General features: G+C 50.1%; 1 protein-coding gene across 1 annotated transcript in view; it reads right to left on the bottom strand.

Moving 5' to 3' along the window:
• LOC311135867 (microtubule-associated protein 6 homolog) overlaps positions 1-8,065 on the bottom strand; it is a gene marked incomplete at its 5' end in the record, with an annotated part of 28,513 nt that extends 20,448 nt beyond the window's left edge. The window contains one exon of the mRNA XM_084169890.1: positions 7,332-8,065. Within this exon, the coding sequence (XP_084026016.1) occupies positions 7,332-8,065 (734 nt within the window). The remainder of the gene's footprint in view (positions 1-7,331) is intronic.
• Positions 8,066-10,164: the final 2,099 nt, after the last annotated feature.

Genomic DNA, 10,164 nt, shown 5'->3' on the forward strand with positions numbered 1-10,164 from the left:
GTGTTTCTTCGCCCAAGCAAGTCTCTTCTTATTATTGGTGTCCTTTAGTAGTGTTCTTTGCAGCAATTCCAACATGAAGGCCTGATTCACGCAGTCTCCTCTGAACAGTTGATGTTGAGATGTGTCTGTTACATGAACTCTGTGAAGCATTTATTTGGGCTGCAATTTCTGAGGCTGGTAACTCTAATGAACTTATCCTCTGCAGCAGAGGTAACTCTGGGTCTTCCTTTCCTGTGGCAGACATGAGAGACAGTTTCATCATAGCGCTTGTGTCAGTGCTGAATGTGGATGTGGTGCAGGAATTAGGCGCAGGACACAGAGCCTTCGTCCAACAGACTTTAGTATAGTCACGAAAACAAACGGGCCTCAAAAAGAGCCCGGAGGCAAGTGAAATTACGCACACACTGCGTAAAACACAAAGTACCAAAATAGCGCGCACACAAGTGCGGAAACTCTCTCCAAAACAATGGAGGAAACTAACACAGCACCTGCTGACCGGTGAACAATTACACACAACACATGACTAAAACAACGAGAACTTATAGGACACATAATAAACACTAAACGGAAACAGGTGTACCAATAAGACAAAACCAAGCAAACATCGAAAACATACAACGGTGGCAGCTAGTACTCCGGGGACGACGACCGCCGAAGCCTGCCCGAACAAGGAGGAGGAGCAGCCTAGGCCGAAACCGTGACAGTACCCCCCCCCCCTTGACGCGCGGCTCCAGCCGTGCGCCGACCCCGGCCTCGGGGACGACCAGGAGGACGCGGAGCAGGGCGCGTGGGGTGACCACGGTGGAACTCAGTCAGAAGAGACAGGTCTAAGATGTCCCTCCTCGGCACCCAGCACCGTTCCTCCGGACCGTACCCCTCCCACTCCACGAGATATTGGAGACCCCCCATCCGACGTCTCGAATCCAAGATGGACCGAACTGTGTACGCCGGAGCCCCCTCGATGTCCAGTGGGGGCGGAGGAGTCTCTCCTATCTCACAGTCCTGGAGTGGACCAGCTACCACCGGCCTGAGAAGAGACACATGGAACGAGGGGTTAACATGATAATCAATAGGCAGTTGTAACCTGTAACACACCTCGTTCAACCTCCTCAGGACTTTAAAAGGCCCCACAAACCGCGGACCCAGCTTCCGGCAGGGCAGGCGGTGGGGTAGGTTTCTGGTCGAGAGCCAGACTCGATCTCCAGGTGCGTACACCGGCCCCTCACTGCGGTGGAGATCGGCGCTCGCCTTGTGTCGACGGATGGCCCGCTGCAGATGGACGTGCGCAGCGTTCCACGTCTCCTCCGAGCGCCGCACCCACTCATCCACCGCAGGGGCCTCGATCTGGCTCTGATGCCATGGTGCCAGAGCCGGCTGGTACCCTAACACACATTGGAAAGGGGTTAGGTTGGTGGAGGAGTGGCGGAGAGAGTTCTGTGCCATCTCTGCCCAGGGGACATACCTCGCCCACTCCTCCGGCCGGCCCTGGCAATACGACCTCAGAAACCTACCCACATCCTGGTTCACTCGTTCGACCTGCCCATTGCTCTCCGGGTGGTACCCCGAGGTAAGGCTCACCGAGACCCCCAAGCGCTCCATGAACGCTCTCCAGACTCGGGAGGTAAACTGGGGACCTCGATCAGATACTATATCCTCGGGTACCCCGTAATGCCGGAAGACGTGGGTGAATAGTGCCTCAGCGGTCTGTAGGGCAGTAGGGAGACCCGGCATGGGAAGGAGACGACAGGCCTTCGAGAACCGATCCACAACGACCAGGATGGTGGTATTCCCCTGTGAGGGGGGAAGGTCTGTAACAAAATCCACCGAGAGGTGAGACCAGGGTCGTTGTGGAACGGGCAGGGGTTGTAACTTCCCCCTGGGCAGGTGTCTGGGCGCCTTACACTGGGCACACACCGAGCAGGAGGAGACATAAACCCTCACATCCCTGGCTAACGTTGGCCACCAGTACTTAGTGCTAAGGCAGTGCACTGTCCGGCCAATACCTGGATGTCCAGAGGAGGGTGACGTGTGAGCCCAATAAATAAGTCGATCCCGAACCTCGAGCGGAACGTACGTCCGACCCACAGGACACTGTGGAGGGCTTGGATCGGTATGCAACGCCCGCTCGATTTCAGCATCGACCTCCCACACCACCGGTGCCACCAGACAAGACTTCGGTAGTATGGGAGTGGGCTCAACGGACCTCTCCTCTGTGTCATACCGCCGGGACAGGGCGTCTGCCTTACCGTTCTGGGACCCAGGGATGTACGTGATCTTAAATACGAACCGGGCTAGAAACATGTTCCACCGAGCCTGGCGAGGGTTCAGTCTGCTAGCTGCCCGGATGTACTCCAGGTTACGGTGGTCAGTCAAAATGAGGAAAGGGTGTTGAGCCCCCTCAAGCCAATGCCTCCACACCTTTAGGGCCTGTACCACGGCTAACAGCTCCCTGTCCCCTACGTCATAATTTCGCTCCGCCGGGCTGAGCTTCTTAGAGTAAAAAGCACAGGGGCGGAGTTTAGGTGGCGTGCCGGACCGTTGCGATGGAACGGCCCCTATACCGGCCTCTGACGCGTCCACCTCTACCTGGAATGGTAAAGCGGGATCCGGATGCCCCAGCACCGGAGCCGAAGTAAACAGGTCCTTCAGTTTCCCAAAAGCCCTGTCCGCCTCAGCTGACCACTGCAAGCGCACCGGACCCCCCTTCAGAAGGGACGTTATGGGAGCTGCCACCTGTCCAAAACCCCGGATAAACCTCCGGTAGTAATTCGCAAAGCCCAAGAACTGCTGCACCTCTTTAACCGTGGTTGGGGTTTGCCAATTACGCACGGCTGACACACGGTCAACCTCCATCTTCACCCCTGACGCGGACAACTGATAACCCAAAAAGGAGATAGACTCCTGGAAGAACAGACATTTCTCTGCCTTGACATACAGGTCGTGCTCCAACAGCCTCCTCAACACTCGGCGCACCAGGGCTACATGCTCGGCTCGGGTAGAAGAGTACACCAGAATGTCGTCTATGTACACGACCACTCCTTGCCCCTGCATGTCCCGGAAGATCTCATCCACAAAGGATTGGAAGACTGAAGGAGCATTCATTAACCCGTATGGCATGACGAGATACTCGTAATGACCCGAGGTGGTACTAAATGCTGTCTTCCATTCATCGCCCTCCCTAATGCGCACCAAGTTGTAGGCGCTCCTGAGGTCCAATTTTGTGAAGAACCGCGCTCCGTGTAATGACTCCGTCAGTCGCAATCAGAGGGAGTGGATAACTGTATTTCACAGTAATCTGATTGAGACTACGGTAATCAATACACGGGTGCAAACCTCCATCCTTTTTCTTCACAAAAAATAAGCTCGAGGACGCAGGGGAAGTGGAGGGCCGTATGTATCCCTGTCTCAGAGACTCGGCTATGTATGTCTCCATAGCCCCTTTCTCCTCTTGAGACAAAGGATACACATGGCTTCGCGGAAGCGCAGCTCCTGCCTGGAGGTCTATCGCACAATCCCCCTGTCTATGAGGTGGCAATCGCGTCGCCCTCGCCTTGCTAAACACGAGTGCTAAATCCTCATACTCGGGGGGAATGTGCATTGCGGGCACTTGGTTTGGACTCTCCACCGAGGTCGCCCCCACGGAAACACCCAGACATCGCCCCACACACTGGGCAGACCACTCCTTAAGAGCCCTCTGTTGCCACGAAATAGAGGGATTATGGGTAATCAACCAGGGAAGCCCCAGCACCACCGGATACGCAGGAGAGTCAATCAGATATAGCTGAATAGTCTCCTCATGACCCCCCTGCGTCCTCATCCTAAGTGGCGCTGTGACCTCCCTAATCAACCCCGATCCCAACGGGCGGCTATCTAGAGCATGTACAGGGAAGGGAGCATTGACAGGAAGGAGAGGAATCCCTAACTCTACACAAAATTCCGATCAACAAAATTCCCAGCTGCGCCTGAATCTACTAGCGCCTTATGCTGGGAACGAGGTGCAACCTGTGGAAAACTGACAGGTATAGTTAGGTGCACAACAGAGAGCTCTGGGTAAGTGGGGCGCCTACTCACCTGGAAGGACTCCCCAGTGTGTGGCCTGTTGTCTCTTCCCCCTGGAGACCCTCCCCAGCACCTAGCCGCAGTGTGTCCTCCACGGCCACAGTTGGTGCAGGGGACGGCCCCCCTCGGACTCCTTCTCCTCCTTTCTCTAGCGCCAGCACCCCCGAGCTCCATAGGACTCGGCTCGGAGGTGCTGGAGGGTGGAATGGACGGCCCCCACTCGGGACGTCCGCGGGTGGCCAGCAGGGTGTCGAGACGGATGGCCATGTCCACCAACTGGTCGAACGAGAGGTTGGTGTCCCTGCAAGCCAGCTCTCGGCGGACGTCCTCCCGTAGGCTGCACCGAAAGTGGTCGATGAGGGCCCGCTCATTCCACCCTGCATGTGCCGCTAGAGTCCGGAACTCCAAGGCAAACTCCTGGGCGCTCCTCTTCCCCTGCCGGAGTTAGAATAGACGCTCCCCCGCCGCTTTCCCCTCAGGTGGATGGTCGAACACAGCCCTGAAGCGGTGGGAGAACTCCGCGTAGGTGATCGTAGCGGCGTCTATCCTCCTCCATTCGGCGTTGGCCCACTCCAACGCCTTGCCGGTGAGACAGGAGATGAGGGCGGAAATGCTCTCGTGTCCCGAGGGCGCCGGGTGTACGGTGGCTAGGTAGAGTTCTACCTGCAGGAGGAAACCCTGACACCCGGCAGCGGTGCCATCATACGCCCTCGGGAGCGAGAGCCGAATCCCACTGGGTTCCGGAGCTTGGACGGGCGGACTGACCGATGGTGGTGGTGAAGTAGGTGGAGGTGTGGGTACCCCACTGGTCTCCTATCGGTGCAGAGTATTTATCACTCCCTGCAGGGCGGTCCCGAGTTGGTTGATCCTGTCGTCCTGTCCGCGGACGCGCTCCTCGAACGACTCGGGTGCTGCTGCTGCTCCTGCTGATTCCATCGAGTGGTGTGTAATTCTGCCAGTGCTGAATGTGGATGTGGTGCAGGAATCAGGCGCAGGACACAGAGGCTTCGTCCAACAGACTTTAGTATAGTCACGAAAACAAACAGGCCTCAAAAAGAGCCCGGAGGCAAGTGAAATTACGCACACACTGCGTAAAACACAAAGTACCAAAATAGCGCGCACACAAGTGCGGAAACTCTCTCCAAAACAATGGAGGAAACTAACACAGCACCTGCTGACCGGTGAACAATTACACACAACACATGACTAAAACAACGAGAACTTATAGGACACATAATAAACACTAAACGGAAACAGGTGTACCAATAAGACAAAACCAAGCAAACATCGAAAACATACAACGGTGGCAGCTAGTACTCCGGGGACGACGACCGCCGAAGCCTGCCCGAACAAGGAGGAGGAGCAGCCTCGGCCGAAACCGTGACAGCTTGATGGTTTTTGCAACTGCACTTTAAGAAACGTTAAAAGTTCTTGAAATTTTCCGGATTGACTGACCTTCATGTCTTAAAGTAATGATGGACTGTCATTTCTCTTTGCTTATTTGAGCTGTTCTTGCCATAATATGGACTTGGTCTTTTACCAAATAGGGCTATCTTCTGTATATCCCCCCTACCTTGTCACAACACAACTGATTGGCTCAAACGCATTAAGAAGGAAAGAAATTCCACAAATTAACTTTTAACAAGGCACACCTGTTAATTGAAATGCATTCCAGGTGACTACCTCATGAAGCTGGTTGAGAGAATGCCAAGAGTGTGCAAAGCTGTCATCAAGGCAAAGGGTGGCTACTTTGAAGAATCTCAAATCTCAAAGCTATTTTGATTTGTTTAACACTTTTTGGGTTACTACATGATTCCATATGTGTTATTTCATAGTTTTGATGTCTTCACTATTATTCTACAATGTAGAAAATAGTACAAATAAAGAAAAACCCTGGAATGAGTAGGTGTGTCCAAACTTTTGACTGGTACTGTATATGTGTATGTGTGAGTGCATGCATACGTGCGTGATCATGCATGTGTGTGTGTGAATATGCATGTGTGTGTCAGAGATTAACCCACAGCTGACCTGCTTCTTCCTTTCTCAGTGCTCACACAGAGACTCAGGGTTCCTGCTTGTCACAATGCTGCCATTTCATGCCATGTGAGGACTGAGGAGGTCTCTCTCCGCCCTGGGCTGGTCCCCACTGGCTGCAGAACAACACTGACACAACAGCAGTGGACCGCACCACTGTGACCAGCTGCCAGACGTGTTGCTCTCCTCTCTCACACCACCTCCTGTCAGGGAGTCTATTCTTCTCAGCCCTAAGTGTTAGTAATTATGCTTTGTGGGTAACTTCAGTAAGGAAGTGTTCTAATATAATTCACAGCTGAGTCAGGCTTAGTTTTGTCATGTCACACTCACTGGATGAAATGTGCTTCTATTCATCAGACAAGAGGTACTGTGTTTGGCAGTAAGGCTTGGACATAAAACCTATGGAGTGTGATCTCTTGGTCATGGGACTGTACTCTTGCCGAACTGAGCAAAGAAAACTGAAATAGGACAAGCAATAACAGTGGTATTGATGCATCTTGAACAACAAAGGCAAAACTTTCTCAAGTTGTTATCCTCAAACACTCAAACTCTTTGTGGCACTCACTCCCTGGAACTCTAATGGGATGTGGCAGATGACTAAACAACTTATCCACCATCTTTGTTCACAGAGCATAACAAAAACATGGCACTGCTGCTGCCCCAAGCTGTGTCTGTGTAAACTGCATATCTAGCACGGGTCTTAGTGCTCGGCTCACTAAGACAGACAGAGAGATGGCAGGTCTCCATCATCACTCATGCACAGCGCATACCGCTGGGACAGAGAGACAGATTTAGTTTAACATGGACATTCATTCTACCTTAGCACAAACCTTTTGAATTGAACATTATATACAAGTAAAGACCATCTGAACAAAATGTTTTACACTGTTACACTATTTCTATGATCAATGCTGTTTTATCCATTGTACTTTATTGAGGCAAATCTGCTTCAAAGTTTTGAATAGAAAGCAGTGGTTAGAATTCCTTGGTAAAAAAAAAATTGGTTTGATGTCTGATGATACTGAATTATATATCAGGAATATTTTACATGTAGGCCTATTTGCTTTTCTCATCAATATGCAACGACCTTCACACTACCTCATATTGAAGGTGAACTCACTCACCTACAACACAAAGAGGCAAAACATCAGCAAAGCCACTTTGGAAACGCATTAAACCTCCACAATGATCTGATGCAATGTGTGGTTCTGGATTTCACCTGTGAAGTTTAAACTTACTTGTATGAGCTGCCAACTGTAACTTCCTGTTTTAACTGCCTGTTTAGCGCATCTAGTGCTGCCCTGCCTCTGGCCCCTGCTGCATCTTCTCGCTCCACTTTGATGCTAATTTTCTTTCCACCCTGCTTCTCTGCAGTTTGCTTCTTTTTACTCCCTCCCAGGATTTCTTTTTCTTGCAATTTGTCAGCAATTTCGCATTTCTCCACACCGCTGTCAACCTCCGCGTGCGCTTGGGAGTGTTTGGACCTATCCTGGACGCGATCATCGCCGATAGAGATGGAGGGATTGGGTCTCGGAATCCAAGGATGGTCGCTCCTTTTAGGAATAGGCCATGGCTGGAAATCCTTCTGATATTGTGTCTTGTTGTTAAAAGGGATCTCAGGAGTGTGATATTCATTCTTAGGTTTACAGCTTGGCTCAGGTCGCACTTTCCAGTGTTTAAAGTCTTGCCGCATTACAGAACCACACTCGCGCTCCCCAGACTCAGCGGCGCCAGTCGCGGGGTTCGCACGAGCCGCTACGGCCTGGTCGCTGTGAAAGGGTTGCGTTTCTATGGCGACTGCACTCGCATGTGCGTGGTGATGCGGCTGTTTTTGTTGGTGCTGCAGCTGAAGATGCTGCATCTCCGAGACATCGTACCTGGTGAAAACCAATGGCACCGAAATGTCCCCCTTGTCCAGCTGGTTCCAGAAGCGGGCCATACAGCACGCCCTGGTGATGCAGGGCCACGCCATGTCGGTTTAAGCTCAGTTCCTGCGCGCGATACAATTCTTCAATATGCCACTGATCCGAGCAGGGAAAATGACTCTGTTTCTCCTCGGCTCTTGATGGGCCCCAGTATATTGCTAAAGAGGAACAAAATGTCCGAGTTGTTGAATGGTGTAAGCTCCGATGTTTAGCGAGAATAGAGGAATGATAAATCCATGAACCAAATATGAAGATTACTGTCTCGGATGTTTTCCTTTTGCGCTGCTCTCAGCTCTGCCCGTTCTGTCCAGTCATGCACATTGCATTTAAACAGGGCACTGCAAGGAAAATCGGCCCCGCCCACGCGCTCAGCATCCTCCACATGACAGGATGGGTGCTCAGGCTTGAAGCAGAGAAATAACACCTGGCATCGTCATCATCACGCAACTACTGCAGTGAGGAGAGACATTTTGAAGCTTCAACCCATTCAATTCCATTATAGCTTTATGTTTCCATAAGTTCATACCAAGTTACCAAGAATTTACTAGTAGTAGGCTAATTCATGTAGGGTACAATTGAAGAGGCTAATAAAGCATGACAAGTTGATGGTGTGCTTTAGCATATCAAATAGGGAATAAACTGAGCTATTGCACATACTGCAATTGGATGACATTATTTTTACTTCATTTATGTGTCGTTGTATGGAGGCTTTGGAGTAAAGTTTTACTTAATAATATGCTTTAATTCCCGTCTCCATCTCAACCAAAAATCCAAGTTAAAGAATAGGACTAAAATCAAATCAAACCTTATTTAAAGTGCATTTAAAGTTTGTTTCGATTTGATTCAGTCCTATTCTTTAAATTAGATTTTGGGTTGGGATAGAGACGTGAATCCAACACATCAATTATTAATTTGTAGACAAACTGGAATGGAAGCCAGACTAAGTCAGTGGTACAGATGATGGAACTATCCAAGCAGAAGATACATCTCCTTCAAATGTTGATATTTGGTTGCGTTGACAGCCAAACACAATTCAATATCACTTTTGAAATCCAATGAATAGCCTAATAACTTGAAGAATGGGATTAAGCCAGTGGCTCTGATGGAACTATCCAATCAGTAGATACATCTCCCTTTTTTTTACTCCCTTTTTCTCCACAATTTCGATCTTGTCTCATCGCTGCAACTCCCCAATGGGCTCGGGAGGCGAAGGTCGAGTCATGCCCCGCCAAACCGCACTTCTTAACACCCGCACGCTTAACCCAGAAGCCAGCCACACCAATGTGTCGGAGGAAACACGTTCAACTGACGGCCGTGGTCAGCCTGCAGGCGCCCGGCCCGCCACAAGGAGTCGCTAGAGCACAGTGAGCCAAGTAAAGCCCCCCCCGGCCAAACCCTCCCCTAACCCGGACGACGCTGGGCCAATTGTGCGCCACCCTATGGGACTCCCGATCACGGCCGGTTGTGATACAGCCCGGGATCGAACCCGGGTCTGTAGTGATGTCTCTAACACTGCCATGCAGTGCATTAGACCGACATCTCCTTTAAATATTGATATTTGGTTGTGTTGTCAACCAAACACAATTTAATATTACTTTTTAAATACAGTAAATGGCCTAAAGTTAAGGCTATCTTACAAACTAATGTAACGTTCAACCTTAAAATGAGTAACTCATCCATGACCACATTTTGAGGTTACTGTAACTATAAAAGTCTTATATAATCATATAAAGCATGCATATTCAAGATAGCATGCATAGGTCATCGCAGGTCTGTGGAGATCTTCACAATTGCTGTAATAATCTGTGCAGAATCTTGAACGGCATTCATCACTTGTGCCATGCACTTTTAATGTAATCTCAACTGCAATCCAGGTCATATGGTTGTGCTATTTGGTGAAGTACAGTGATAACATATTAATCTGTTGTATAAATAAACAAAACATCTGACATTGTATTTCCATTTGAACGTTGCTGTGCTTTTAAATGGTTGAAAGCGCAGGGATAGACATTTGGGTGACAACTAAACCAAAAATCAGACAATGTTTTTCCATTGGAATTTGGTTGTACTTTTAGATGGTTGAAAGCATAATGATAACACGTTGGAAATTCAACTAACTTTTGGCTGTTTTTTTTGCGGGTGAATA

This window comes from Coregonus lavaretus (assembly GCF_964263955.1).
Source record: "Coregonus lavaretus genome assembly, chromosome: 10".
Classification (NCBI taxonomy): Eukaryota; Metazoa; Chordata; class Actinopteri; order Salmoniformes; family Salmonidae; genus Coregonus; species Coregonus lavaretus.